Raw genomic sequence first — 15,788 nt, 5'->3', positions numbered from 1 at the left:
TTTCACTTTTTTGGACAATTTAGATTATCAAAGAAATCTTTCTGATAGTCTTTTGACCTATCAATCTGCTATTACTAGGAATTATATAAACTTGATCACTAGATGTTTTTTAGAATTGATAATAATAATTGGGATACTTAATCCAAATAATCCTTATTTATAAATTTATTTGCTTAACCTTATAACATTTGGTCGTGGTGTTTGCTATTCTGGGGGACACAGAACTGAGTAATATATGTTCTTAGCATCAAAAAACTCTTAACAATAAAAGAACTTAATCTTTTGAACTTAACTATATAAAAATAAGTAAATTTATTATATAAATATGTTTTTTTGAATTTTCTAATACTGTCACATATTTGATTTTTTCTTTATGACTCTCTCAAAGTTCTTTGCACATTTAATCTACCATTTCTGAAAGGACAAAGGGAAAAGGCCTAAAGACATCAGGGATGTGACTGATAGAAATGGACTCAAGGGCAGCTGATCTGGGTTTGAATTCTGAACCTACAACTTACCTGTCAGTTGACCTTGAGCAATTCTCTTCTTACTGCCTGAGCCTGAGTTTTTTTTTACATATAAAAGAGGTAGTAATACCTACCTTACCTATTTCATGGGATTCTAATGATGATCTAAAAGGAAAATGTATGTCAATATATTTTGCAAATCTGAGAAGAGTTTTATAAATGCGATATTTGGATTTGTGATTGGTGTGTCTTTTAAATTGTATATATTTTTCTCTAAATTTTTGATATTTTCACCACAAGGAAGAAATTATGTGTCCATATGCTTTCCCCCCCCAACAAATGAAATACAATAAGGAATGATACTTAGTACATATTGTTTGAAATACATGTTTCATCTTGACTTCTGTTTTAAATTTTCATTAGGACATATGACTGTTTTAAGTTTGACTCAGCGGAGTCCTAACTGGAAGACTCCCGGCTTCATAAGTCTTTCTACTTCCAGTGAGACTCTAAGTAGGAGCAGAAAGTGGAAACTATTACCCATTGGCTGCTCATTGTACAAATCTTTTGCTTTTTGTCGTCTTTGAAATTTATATCTTTTTTATGCCCAGGGCTAATGTGACAAGGTCAAATGGTATTAGGTTTTCACTAATGTCCTTTGTCTTTCTGGTTTGAATTTTCTTGGAAAAAATATACACAGAATGTCAGTAAAAGGAAAAGTTCTAGAAGTTTGAAAAAAGAATTCCACTATTAGGTTTCTACCATCCTAATGAATAGTCATAAAGGTGAATGAATAATCAGTTTTCTTGATTAAAACTTTTAAAAAAGAAAAAGAACAGAATTCTAAAAGCATGGTTATCTGAAAAGATAAAGTTTTAATATTATAAAAATATTCAGTCAAACCAATATTTCTTTACTTGCATTGATTTTTGAAAAGAGAATTTTATTTTTAATTCTAAGACTTTATTGGTTATTTTACTGGAAGTCTTCATATAACCTATATGTTACCTACACTTTACCATATAACTTACTGGTTAAAAACATGAAATAGTCTGAAAAAAAAAGAATAAAACTCATTATCTGTTAATCTTTCAAAACCCTTTTAGTAGAAGAACAAAGATTTAGTATTAGAAATTTATTAAAGGTACAAAACAAGTAAGAATTTTCTTGTTGATAAATACATTCATTAGAATTATATTGAGGAACTTAAACTTCCTGCTTGTAATGATAATGATCCAAAATGTGCTGAGTAGGAAAATCATAAAACTAGGACTTAAATCCACTAATTATGTAGCAACAAAGTTTTAGGTTGTTTTCCCTCCCTCCCTTCCTCCCTTCCTTCTTTCCATCCTTCCTCCTTCCCTTCTTTCCTCCCTCCCTCCCTCCCTCCCTCCCTCCCTCCCTTCCTTCCTTCCTTCTTCCCTTCCTTCCTTCCTTCCATCCTTCCTTCCTTCCTTCCTTCCTTTTCATTGTACATGTGACATTTCATAAATTTGACTATTTAGGAATATATGTACAAATAATGAAGTGTATATATAAATGTAATGGCCAACATTTTATCACTCTTTCTTTTATTATCTTGGATTTTCTTTCCTCCTGGAAATTGTATGTAAGAAGTGGTGTTGTATAGGCTTAACATAAATAGTAATATTGTATTTAGGTTTAGCTACAGTCAGAGAGAACTTTTTCCAATCTCATATTTAGTCTGTTTTTTTCATCGGTAGTATCTTCTGTCTCTCTGCTAATGCAGAACAGGATAGTACAAGAAAGGAGTCAAGGTCAGAACAAGGGTTAGTTTTGTGCCAGACCCCATGAGGCTTCTAGTCACAGTATTATTCTATAAGATTCTGACCTTAGAATAATAGATTTTTTTTCATGACAAGGAGATAGTAGAAATAAAGATGTAAAAATGTCTGCCAGGACAACTGGAAGGACAGTATAAAAAACAAGAAAAGAAAAGAAGTGGAAATTAATACATACTTTTTTTTTCTTTTGTACCAGAAATATTCTGTTAGTCGAGGCATATTTTGAACTGTTACGGAGTTCTGACATTTATACGGAAGATTAGTTCAGGAGACTTGTGTTTGTAATGAGAATATATTTCAAACAAAGGAATTTTTCTGTTGTTTAAAGATTTAGAAAAGCTGGCTTAATTTTTATTTCTAAATAGCTATGGTAATGTGGTTTTGTGTTACAGACTAAACTGTAGACTTGTCTTAGTTGGAAATGCAAATCAAACTAAATTAATTTTCTCTTCATGGCTTTTGTTTCCAGTGATGTGAATATTTTGAATATCATTTATGTTCCTGGCTTGAATTTGGGTTCTTACTGACAACTATATCTTAGAAAATGATAGAAACTTTTAGATGTAGGAGGAAAATTCATTATTGCTAGAATTTGAATATGAATGCCTTAATAATTATTATTAATTTAAATGTTTGCATATTTCTGCCAAATTTAAGTTCATTCTATCTGTATAAAACATTTTCTATTATAATGTTGCTTAGATGCATATTTCTAGTTTAGAAATAACCTTAGTGTAACTTTGGATAATTGCAATACTTATAATACTTTTGATCTGGAAAACAAACAAACAAAATTAATTACAAACAAAACTAGTAACTCTAATCTGTTATGCTGTTGAAAAGTGAAAACAAATATTTTTTATATTTGTAACCTCTTCATGGTTTAAGTTATGTTTTTGAGCCAGGACAAAATATATCTGTAATATAAATTCTCTGTAAATTTGGCTTTATACAAAAACCAAACAAAAACAATAATAAAAAAGTTCACTTATTTTTATTTAAATAACATGTACACATTAAAATCCATGATATTTGTCATCGAACTTGATAATACATGGTGTTTTCTCTTAAAAATGAATACAAATGTTCTATTATAGAATAAATACTTAGAATTTTATGATTACTACATTTTTAATTAGCACTCTTAATGTTATTATAATTGTATTTTATTATACAAATATATAATGATATATGTATATGTAATCATATACAATTGCATATTATCACATAATTGTGTTATATTAATACGTTATTATGTGGTTATGTCATAATAAGGACATTCCAATTTAAATTTTTATGAATTCTATTTCTTTGTTTCCAGCTTGACAAAAATCATACCACTTTTTCATTTTGTTTCTTTGGAAAAACTAGATGTCAGCAACAATTGTCTTTCTGGTAAGTTTAGAATAATATATAATTTCTAAAAAGTACATAATAAGCTTTTGAGTTTCTTTTCTAAATGTGGTAAGGAATGGTTTTGGATAGATGTGTTAATGGTATTTACAAATAACATATCTATACAATAAGGTGTAGAGGAGGAAAAATTTCTCCTGTATCCTTTTACGATTTTAGAGTAGGCCTAAGAAGTAAACTGACACAAGACAGATTTAGAAGCAAAGGATACAATGTTGTAATGTGTTTTTTGTTGTTGTTGTTGTTGTTGTTGTTGTTGTTTTAAAAGTTTGATTGTAGGCATTTCTCTTGGCTTCTCCCTCCTATCCTTTTGATAAGAATGTCTCTTTTAGGAGCACCTGGGTGGCTCGTTCTGTTAAGTGTCTGACTTCAGCTTAGCTCATGATATCACAGTTTCATGAGTTTGAGCTCACATTGGGCTCTGTGCTGACTGTGTGGAGGCTGTTTGGGATTCTCTCTCTCTCTCTCTCTCTCTCTCTCTCTCTCTCTTTCTCTCTCTCTCCCTCCCTCTCGCTCTGCCCCTCCCTGACTTGTGCTTTGTCTGTCTCTCAAAATAAATAAACTTAAAAAAAAAGTGTTTCTTTTAGTATAGGGAGGATATCTTTCATTTAGGAATTTCATCTCTTCTAAGGAAACGAAGGAAGGTCACAGTATACTTGCATCTGATGTGTTTTAAATGCCTTTAACTCAAAATAGTCAATATGCTAGAATGGTATATTTGGGTGGAAATTTCTGAATTCCTTCAAAGGCATGGTGAAATCATTCAATTAAATTTCCTTCCACTTTTAAAATCATAATTCCTGTATCTTTCTGATAGACCTGGCAAATATCACAATTGTATTTTTATTTGAAATTCATATATCTTTTACCTATGAAAAATATAACCTAATGAAGATAAATAAACAAATTTGTCTAATTTGTTGGCTCCTAACATTTATAAAGCAAACACCAATTAAAAATTCATTAAAGAATGATCAACTGATTTAGTTGATTAATACCTCCCCAAATTTCCCCATCCCCATTCCCCTCACGGAGACAACAATAGTTCTAAATTTGACACCATAGGTTAACTTGACTATCCTATATATTAATGTCCTCAAACAGTATGTTCTCTTTTGCCTCCAGCTTTCTTAACATTCTTGCGACATTCCACCATATCCGTGGTCTGTTCTTTCTTTCTTTTTTTTTTCCTTTGGCTGAAGTGTAGTCTATTGTATGAATGTATCATACTTTGTCCATTTTCCTGTTGATTGATATTTTAATAGTTTGTGGTTTGGGGCTACCATGATCATTATAGAATTTCCTGGGGAAATTCTTATATAAATCTTTCTGTAGACATATGTTTTCATTTCTGTGGGATAAGTATATCAGAGTGTAATTGCTGGATAATATAGTATGTGTATGTTTCTCTTTAGAAGAAACTGAAAAAACTGTTTGCCAAAGTAGTTGTAACATTTTACACCAGTAATGTACTGGGTTTTCAACTGCTCCATTCTGGAGGATCTTTAATATTTCATTGTATTATCTCATTATGGTTTTAGTTTACATTTCCATGATGAATAATGATATTAAGGCTTTTTTCATTCATTTATTGATTATTTTTGTATATTCTTTTGTGTCCATTCAAATGTCTTAGCATTTTTAAAATTTGGTTATTTGTGTTTTTCTTATGTATAAGCTTTTTATATATTCTGGATATAATTCTTTGTCAGATATATATTTTGTAATATTTTCTCCTGGTCTTTTAACTATGAATTTTTATTAATGATATTTTCAGGTGAGGAGAAGTTTTAAATTTTGATGAAATTTAATTTATTATTTTTAATAGTTATTGTTTTCTATGTCCGTGTAATATTTTTCTGCCTCCAATTTGAGAAGATGATTTTATATACTTTCTTGCTTTCTTATAGAAATTTTGTACTCTCAGTTTTTACCTTTAGGTCTATGATCCATATCAAAATATTTTCTATGAATGATACAAAATAGAAAATGAATTTAGTTTTTAATATGGATATCCAGTTGTTCCATCAACATTTGTTAATCAACCTTTTTTCATCATTGAATTACTTTGGTGTCTGTCAAAAATTTTGATTTACCTTTGACTTTGGGATGAGTTTCTATTAACTGCTTTTCTTTATTAACTGATCTAATGATAAATAATATTTCCTATTTCCTTATGTATTTAGTAATTTTTATGAGGTGTTTATTTAATTAAAAATTTGAGAAAAGCAACATATGGATCAAGATGCTAAAAAAGGAATTGAGGAAAAGTCTCCTTAGCCTTGCTTCCCCAGCAGCAACCAAAGTTACTAGCTGTTCAGTGTACAATAAAAGTATTCTGTGCGTATACAAGCAGATGAAGAGTGGAGTCATCTCTGACCTTGGCTTGTACTACACCCCCATCTCCTTCCTATCATGGTAGTGCAGCCTTGGCCCCCAGATGTTCTTCACAGATCAGGCTGCTGGGTCCCGAAGGCTTCTTTTCTCAAGGCCTTTCCTTTTCTCTCTGGACAAAATTAGCTTCCACAGGGCAACAGTCCACTCAGGTGATGGAGGTGGTAGTTTTGAAAATGAGAAACTTAATATATTAGAGAACAAAAACAGCCATATTACCAAGGGCAACTTCAGCTCTGTTAGCTGATCACTGGGAAAACTTTGAAATGACTAAAACAATAAATCGTTCAAACAGATCTGTACAGTTATGTACATAGAACAGTTCCAGAGAGTATGGATAGATATGTTGAGTATCATGGCAAAGGGTATATGGTTGCAAGAATATGTGGTAATTCCTATATAACTGGGACATACAGTGTGAACTAGAACTAGAGCTTTTCTTCCAAATTCTGATCCTACAGACTCATCTTTCTCTAAACAGTTCTTTTTGGTGCTAAAATGTTATCCTTTGATTTTGGAGGTGACAGGAATTTACATGATAAACATATATCTTTCAAAGGATTTTTTTTTCAATTTATTTAAACAAACAAAAAAAGAATTCATCCCTTTCTTCCACCCCCACCCCGGGTCTGAGCCTTTTTTGTTCATTTGTTTTGTGTTTTTGTTTTTGTTTTTGTTTTAGATTCCACATATGAGAGAGATCATATGTCATTTGTCTTTTTCTGACTTATTCCACTTAGCTTAATGCCCTTGAGATCTGTTCATGTTGTCATACAGGAGAAGATTCCATTTTTTTTTATGGCTGAATAATAGTCCATTGTAGATCTATATACCACAATTATTTTATCCATTCATGCATCATTGGACGCTTAGGATGGGTACATACCTTCACTATTGCAAATAATGTTGTAATGAACATAGGGGTGCATGGGGTGCATGTATATTTTCAAGTTAGTGGGTTATTTTTTAAAAAATAAAATATCCTGAAGTAGAATTGCTGTATCATAACATAGTTCTTTTTTTACTTTTTTTGAGGAACTCTATACTGTTTTATATAGCAGTTGCACCATTTACATTCACACATTTACAGTGTGAGAGGGTTCCCTTCTCTCCACATCCTTGCAACACTGGTTATTTCTTATATTTTTGGTAATAGCTGTTTTAACAGACGTGAGGTGAGATCCCATTGTGATTGGGATTTGTATTTTGCTTATAATTAATGATGTTGAGCATCTTTTCATATGCCTGTTGGCTATCATTTTGCCATCTTTGAAAAAATGTCTATTCAGATCATCTGCCCATTTTTTAATCAGATTAGGTTTTTTTGCCATTGAGTTGTATGAGTTCTGTATTAATTTTGGATATTAGATAATTATCAGACATGTAATTTGCAAGTATTTTATCCCATTCAATAAGTTGTCTTTTCATTTCGGCTAGGTTTCCTTTGCTGTTCAGAAGCTTTTAATTTGATATGGTTCCGCTTGTTTATTTTGCTTTAATTGCATTTTGTTTTGGTGTTAGATTAAAAACATCATCACCAAGACCCATGTCAAGGAGTTTACCACCTATGTTTTCTTCTAGGAGATTTATGGTTTCAGGTCTTATGTTTAAGTCTTCAATCCAGTTTGAGATAATTTTTGTGTATGGTGTAAGACAATAATCAATTCATTCTTTGAATATGACTGTCCAGTTTTCCCAACATCACTTATTGAAGAGACTGTCCTTTCCCCAATGTATATTCTTGGCTCCTTTGTCATAAGTTAATTAAACATATATGGGTAGGGTTATTTCTGGAGTTTCTCTTCTGTTGATCTGTATGTCTGTTTTTATTCCAATACTATACTAAATTTTAGTTGCTGTAGGTTTGTAATATAGTTTGAAATAAAGGAGCATGATGCCTCCAACTTCATTCTTTCTCAAGATTGCTTTGGGTAGTTGGGGGGAATCATGGCTCAGGTCATGAACTCACAGTCGTGGGATCGAGCCTTGTGTTGGGCTCCATGCTCAACGTGGAGCCTACTTGGTTTTCTCTCTCTCCTTCTCTTTCTACCCTCCTCCACTTACTTGTACTCTCTCTCTCTCTCTCTCTCTCTCTCTCTCTCTCTCTTTCAAAATAAATAAATAAACTTAAAAAGAAAAAGATTGTTGGGCACCTGGATGGCTCAGTCAGTTATGTGTTTGACTCTTGATCTTGGCTCAGGTCATGATGATCTCATAGCTCATGACATTGAGCCAGCCCCTGCATTGGGCTCTGCACTGACAGCACAGAGCCTGCTTGGGATTCTCTCTTTCCCTCTTTCTGCCTGCCTCCTTCTCTCTCTCTCTCAAAATAACTAAATAATCTTAAAAAAAATTACTTTGGGTATTCAGGGTCTTTTGTGGTTCAATATAAATTTTAGGATTGTTTGTTTTATGTCTGTGAAAAATGCCAGTGGGATTTTGATAGGGATTGCATTGAACCTGTGTATTGCTTTGGGTGTTATGGACATTTTAACAGTATTACTTCTTCTGGCCTATTGCGTGGCATGTCTTTCTATTTATTTGTTCTTCCTTGATTCCTTCATTAGTGTCTTACAGTTTTCAATATATAGATCTTTCACCACTTTGGTTAAGTTTATTTCTAGGTATTTTATTCTTTTCATGGAATTATAAAGGGATTGTGTTCTTAATTTCTTTTTCTGATGCCCTATTACTACTGTAAAGAAACCCAATAGGTCTTTGTGTATTGATTGTGCATCCTGCAACATTAGTGAATTTGTTTATTAGATCTAACAGTTTTTTGATCAAGTCTTAAGGGTTTTCTATATATATATCATGTCATCATGTCATCAAATAGCTTCAGTTTTACTCCTTCCTTTCCAATTTGGATGCCTTTTATTTTATTTTCCTGAATAGTTGCTCTAGCTAGGACGTCCAAAACTGTGTAGAATAAAGTTGTGAGAGTGGGCATCTGTGTCTTATTCCTGATCTTAGAGGAAAAGCTTCATCTTTTCACCATTAAGAATGATGTTAGCTGTGGGGTTATTCTATATGGTCTTTATTATGTTCGGGTACATTCCTTCTATACCCACTTTTTGAGCATTTGTATTATAAGTGGATACTGAATTTTGTCAAGTGCTTTTTCTGCATCCTTTGAGATGATCATATGATTTTATCCTTCATTTTGTTGATGTGGTATGTTACATTGACTGGTGATTGTTGATAAATCCCACATGATCATGATATATTAGTTTTTAATATATTATTGATAATTTAGTTTGCTATTATGAGTTTGATAATATTTTGCTGAGAATTTTTCATATCTATGTTTATCAGGAATATTGGCTTATGATTTTCCTGTGGTGCTCTTGTCTAATTTTGGTATCAGGGTAATGCTAACTTCATAAAATGAGTTTGGAAGAATTCCCTACTCTTCTAGTCTTTGTAAGAGATTAAGAAGGATTAGTATGTATTCTTTTGTGAATGTTTTATAGAATTCACCAGTGAAGCTGTTGGATCTTGGACTTTTGTTCGTTGGGAGGTTTTTGATTACTGATTCAGTCATCTTACTAGTAATTGATCTGTTCAGATTTTCTAATTCATGATGATTCAGTCTTGGTGGGTTGTATGTTTTTAGGAATGTATCCATTTCTTTTAGATTGTCCCAGTTTGTTGGCATATAATTGTTCCTAGTAGTCTGTTATGATCCTTTGTATTTCTGTGGTATCAGTTGTAACATTTCTTTGATTTTTGATTCTATTTATTTGAGTCCTCCTCCTTCTAGTGAGTCCAGCTAAAGGTTTGCCAATTTTGTTTATCTTTTCAAAGAATCAGCTCTTAGTTGTATTGATCTTTTCTATTGTCTGTTTTTTATTTCGTTTATTTTTGCTCCAATCTTTGTTATTTTCTTCCTTCTAATAACTTTGGCCTTCCTTCTTTTTCTGGTGCCTTGGGGTGTAAAGTTATGTTGTTTATTTGAGACTTTTCTTATTTTTTGCAGTAGCATTTATCCATTTTATCTTCCCTCTTCAAACTTCTTTTGCTGTATCCCATAAATTTTAGTATGTTACATTTTCATTTTCATTTGTCTCAAGGTATTTTTTAAATTTCTCTTGATTTCCTCTTTGAAACATTGGTTGTTTAGTAGCAGGATGTTTATTTATTTTTTTAATTTTTTAATGTTTATTTATTTTTGAGAGAGAGAGAGACAGAACACAAGCAGGGGAAGGGCAGAGAGTGAGGGAGACACAGAATTGGAAGCAGGCTCCAGGTCCTGAGGTGTCAGCACAGAGCCTGATGTGGGGCTCCAACCCATGAGCCTTTGAGCCGTGAGATCATGACCTGAGCCAAAGTCAGCTACTCAACCAACTGAGCTACCCAAGTGCCCTGGTAGCATGATGTTTAATCTCCACATATTTGTGAATTTCATTTTATTCTTGTGATAGATTTCTAGTTCCATATCATCGTGTCAGAAAAGATGCTTGATATGGTTTCAGTCCTCTTAAATTTATTAAGACTTGTTTCATTGCCTAACATATAATCTATCTTGGTAAGTGTTTCATGTGCACTTGAGAAGAATGTGTATTCTGTTGCTTTTGAGTGGAATGTTCTATAAACATCTGTTAAGTCCATCTGGTCTAACATGTTGTTTAAGGCTGATGTTTCCTTTTTGATTTTCTATCTGGATAATCGATTCTTTGATGTAAGTGGAATATTAAAGTCCCCTATGATTATTGTGTTGCTGTCTATTTCTCTCTTTAAGGCTGTCAATATTTTCTTTAAGTATGTAGATGTTTTTGTGTTGGCCACATAAATATTTACAATGTTGCATCCTCATGTTGGATTGACCCTTTTTATCATTATGTAACACTCTTCTTTGTCTCTCATTACATTCTCTGTTTTAAAGTGTGTTTTGTCTAGGCGTGCCTGGGTGGCTTAGTCAGTTAAGCATCCAACTTCAGCTCAAGTCATGATCTCATAGTTTGTGAGTTCTAGCCCCTCATCGGGCTCTGTGCTGACAGCTCGGAGCCTGGAACTGCTTCAGATTCTGTGTCTCCCTCTCTATCTGGCCCTTCCCCTCAAGCTCTGTCTCTCTGTCTCTCTCAAAAATAAATAAACATTAAAAAATTTGTAAAAAAGTGTGTTTTATCTGAAGTAAACTCTGTTTTGTCTGATATGTCTAGTAATTTTTAACTGTATGTTGGACATTTTACATAATCCAGTTTAGTGAGTCTGGATATTGTTGCCTTCCTTTTAAACGGAGTTAACTTCAGTTCCAGTAGGCAGTTAAAGCATTTATGGATATATTTTTTTTTCTGCTTTAATTTCATTCTCTTTTAGGACAAGCCATTTTAGTTTTCAACTCTTAGTGCATGCCCCTACCCCAAGGCATTGTGTTCACTCCTACCGCACACTCTCTGAGATACTCAGTTAGGTCTCATTTTGGCTGGGCTGAGACTCCAGTGTCTTTCACTGATGCATGAACTTAGTGTCATCATGCAGCTCTTAGCCTTACAGCTGGTGATCTCTGCTAGGTTTTTCAGTCTTTCCCTGTGTGTGTGACACCGTGTACTTGCCCACAGACCTGTGGTGAATTCTCACATAGACTTCTTTCCCCAATTTCCTCCCTATAACATGTATATATACACAGCTTCTTCTCAGTACTTTTCATCATAAATTCCAACTTCAGTTCTAATCTTTTCCTCCTCACTCAGCAAAAGAGCTTCTTCATTTGGTCTCTACTATTCTGAAGTGGTAAGCTGCTTTCAGATGGAAAACCACTGTGAGTGTAGATGCACCATATATGTTTCCCATCTCTGAGAGGCAGGCTTAAAAACAGGTACTTCATATGTATTGTCCAGTTTTCTGATTATCTGTCGGAGAGCAATTTTATATAAATTCTTCTGTAATATACCCTGGATTGACTTACTCTTCTTACTTTTGAAAGTAAAAAAAAACTTCATGTAATTCTCTTTAGGTATGTGTTCAATTTTACCACTTATTACTTTAGATTTAACTTCTTTAGATTTTGTGATAACAATCTGGCACAAACTGTTCTAAATTCTTTATACACATGATCTCATTTAACCCTCACCCAGTAAGAGGTATGAGCCTGAATCACAAAGCAATTGTGGGAAAAATATGTATTCTAACAGTGGAGTCTGTATTCTTAATACAGCCTCTTTTTAAAAGCACACTGTATTCTGCAGAATAAATAATTTTTGTTGCTTTCCTTTATTACCTAACCAATAAATAAATTGTCATTTATAAATGATTATTGTTCTTTCTCTGTATTACCTTTCATAATGGTTTTTATTTTTTATTTTCTGTAGATCTTACAAGTGCCATTAAGTGGTTTAATGCATGCTATTCTCTCCACGAATTGTCTCTCACTGGAAACCCACTTCTTCAAGAAGTAAACTGGAGGTAAGAAACATTGTTGCACCCTATTATGTACTTTATTATAGTTACAGAAAACAGTGTGAGGAAAATTTCTCTGTGCCTATTAATTTCTTGGAAAAAGTTAATAAAAATAATTTAAAAGTTATTCAAAACAAGACATTTTTTTGTAAAATTAGTTTTAGAAATATCTTCAACCTACAATAATGTTTTTGCACATGTGTGAAATAATGCAAATTTAAAATGATTATTTTGATCCATACCATTAATTATGTGACAATTTTAGTATGATGTTCACTTGGGTCTTGTCTTTATAGAAAACACATTTTTATTGGGAATGACTTTTTATAAGTTATCTAAATCACATAACTTGCTAATTAAAATTATTTTTTTCTCCCAGTAATTTGATTTTATTTTCTTAAAAGAGAAATTTGGTGCCTGTTAAAGTACAGATTATAAGATATGTGAATTCATACCTCTCTTTAAAATATTGCAGTACCTAGACCTAATAGAAGAAAAATATTTTATAATTTTTTAGAATGGATTTTTTTTTATAAAAAAGTTTCCCTAATTTGAAACTCTCATATTATGCTAATACCATTTCCCTCAAAACTGACCAACATCTTTTTTCATGATGAGCTTTTTTGAGATAATTTTCATATGACAAACTTCATCAATTTTATTTAGAAGTATGAGTATGGTGTACAAACCACCACAATCAAGACATTAAACATTTTTACCACCTTAAAAAATTGGCTAGTGCCCCTTTGGAGTCAGTCACCTCCTCCAGTTCTTTAAAAAAGTCTCTCCACTCTTATGGCTTTCATTTTTTTCTGATGAGAAGTCTGCCAACATTCTCTCTGGAGATTTCTAAGATTTTTCTATCATGGTTTTCAGCAATTTGATTATAATGTATTTTGCTGTGGTTTTATGTAGATTATTTTTCTTAAGAGCTATTGAATCAGGGCCTCTGGGTGGCTCAGTCAGTTAAGAGTTTGACTCTTAATTTTGGCTCAGGTCATGATCTCAGGGTTGTAAGATCAAGCCCTGTGTGGGGCTCCATGCTCAGTGTGGAGCGTGCTTAAGATTCTCTCTCCTGCCCCTCCCCTGCTTGTGTGCGTGTGCATGAGATCTGTTGAACCTCTTGAATCTGATGAATTTGTAGTTCTCATAAAATTTAGAAATTTTTTGGCCATTATTTTTTCAAATATTTTTTCTGCCTCCCCCCATCTTGTCCTACTAGGACTCCAATTTTACCAATATTTGGCCACTTGATATATTCTAGAAGTTGCTATTGCTCTGTTCATGATGTATGGTGTCTGTGTATATATACATACATATATATATATTACACTTTTTTCTGTTTGTACTTCACTCTTAACAGTTATTGCTATATCTTCAAGTTCTCTGATATTTTCTTCTTATATATCTATTTTGATATTAAAGTCCAGAATTAATCAGTTCAGAGTTCAGATACTGTGGTTTTCATCCTAGAAGTTTCATTTATTTTTTTTAACATTTGCAGTTTCTCTCCTAATCATACTCATGATGTTTTCCTGAATCATCTTGAACATATGGAGAATATTTATAATAGCTGTTTTAAAATCCTTATCTGCTAGTTTCATCATCCATGTCATTTTGGGGCCTATTTTTGTTGACTTTCACCCCAATTTTGGGTCATATTTCCCTGCTTCTTGCATGCTTCATCATTTTGGTGGTATTCTGGACGTCTTAAATTTTATACTGTTGATTTCTTAATTTTGTTCGGTTTTTTTAGATAACATCTATTTTGTTTCTGACATGTAACAGCTATGTTAAATTAGGGAGATGCTTTTAAAGCTTGCTTTTAGTGTCTGTTAGGGAAGTCTCAAAGAAATCTTTTGACTGGTGCCAATTTAGCTCTACTGCTATGGCACTGACTTCCTGAGTATTTTCCCTACTGCTTCTTATATACATCCTTTCAATTTTTGCTGACAGGAATTACTCCCAGCCTTATATATATTCTTGTAATTTTTTCTACTTTTTCTTTCCCACTGATTCTTGCCCTTGGCTTACATGGTTTTTTTCTCATACACCCTCAGATCATTTTTCATTTACCCAGATCCAATTGAATTAAATCCCAGAATTCTGAAAAGCTTTGAAAATGCTCACTTTTCTAGTACTGGTGATGATTCTGATCTAAATTCTTGTCTTTTGTATGTCTAGTAGTGTGTATTTGTAAGATGGTTTAACATGGTTTATTGTACATTTGACATTTGTATCATATCAAGTCATGGGTACATCAAAACAGAACAAGGTAAGAATAGACAAGGCTTGTAGCCTAATTTAGCAAGATAAGTTTGACAACACACTAAGTATAGAGAAAGGCAAATATTTACTGAAATTTTGGTAGAAAACCCATTTCAGTATACTCAGAGTTTAGATCAAATATGTAAATCTTATCAATTTGATCAGGTAGTGAAAATACAGCATTTATGAATAAAATATAGACAAAAAGGAGTGAATAATTAAAAAAAAAGGTTGTGGCATCCAATCCTAGGGCATAAGCAGTTGACTGTTCTGATTCGATTTTCCTATGATGTGTGGCCATAGCCTGGAAGATCCTTGTTCTGATGACTTCCAACGGAGTATACCTTACAGGAAAACCAATGATCTGGTCATGCTTAAAATTCCTATATCTGACTTAATCCACTTGTAGAACAGGTTAAGAAAGTCTAGGAAGTAATCTCTTTCCCTCCCTTGTCTGAGGCCACTGCACACCTGTGACACCCTCTTTCACATGTATTGATTCTGTGAATTTGTTAATTGGTCTTTGGTTAAGAAAATAGCATTTTATATCAAGTCAAACACCTGTGTAATTTGCTACTTGTTGATAGTTCATTTATTACAGAAGAGTTATCTTTGCAGTAAATCTGTTTATCTACATTCTTTAAAGCTCTGTTTCCACATTAATTTCTAATGCTATACCATTTTTTAGGGAAACCTGATATGTTTTACATGTTTTAGAACAGAACTTGCCAACTTCTACTTTAGAACTATATTTTTCCAAGTGCAATTTAAGCTGTGTACTATAGAGGAGAGAGGACAACCCATTGAAGTGGTTTTTGAAGATACATCCCTAGGTGAGAAACTTCATCATCACTTGGAAACTTTTAGAAATGAAAAATCTTGGACACTGTCCAGACCCACTTAATCAGAAGGACCTAGGGGATGATGTTTATTAATGTGTGCTTCAACAAGCCCTTTGGATGATTTGATGCACGCTAAACTTTGGAATCACTGTATTTTTAAACAAGGGCATCCTGTTCTTGCCTCATACCATGTGGGCCTG

The 15,788-nt window shown here is 32.8% G+C and overlaps 1 protein-coding gene across 5 annotated transcripts in view; it reads left to right on the top strand.

The window, feature by feature from the left end:
* LRRIQ1 (leucine rich repeats and IQ motif containing 1) overlaps nt 1-15,788 on the top strand; it is a 213,340-nt gene that overhangs the window by 53,528 nt on the left and 144,024 nt on the right. For all 5 annotated transcript variants that reach the window (XM_053895107.1, XM_019434723.2, XM_019434722.2 and 2 more), the window contains exons 13-14: nt 3,594-3,667; nt 12,391-12,484. In XM_053895107.1, the coding sequence (XP_053751082.1) occupies nt 3,594-3,667; nt 12,391-12,484 (168 nt within the window). The remainder of the gene's footprint in view (nt 1-3,593; nt 3,668-12,390; nt 12,485-15,788) is intronic.

The sequence above is a fragment of the Panthera pardus genome, unplaced genomic scaffold (assembly GCF_024362965.1).
Source record: "Panthera pardus isolate Hobbes unplaced genomic scaffold, ASM2436296v1 HiC_scaffold_6, whole genome shotgun sequence".
NCBI classification, from domain to species: Eukaryota; Metazoa; Chordata; class Mammalia; order Carnivora; family Felidae; genus Panthera; species Panthera pardus.
Note: the sequence above shows the minus strand (reverse complement) of the source record. Positions and strands in the feature narration are given on the sequence as shown.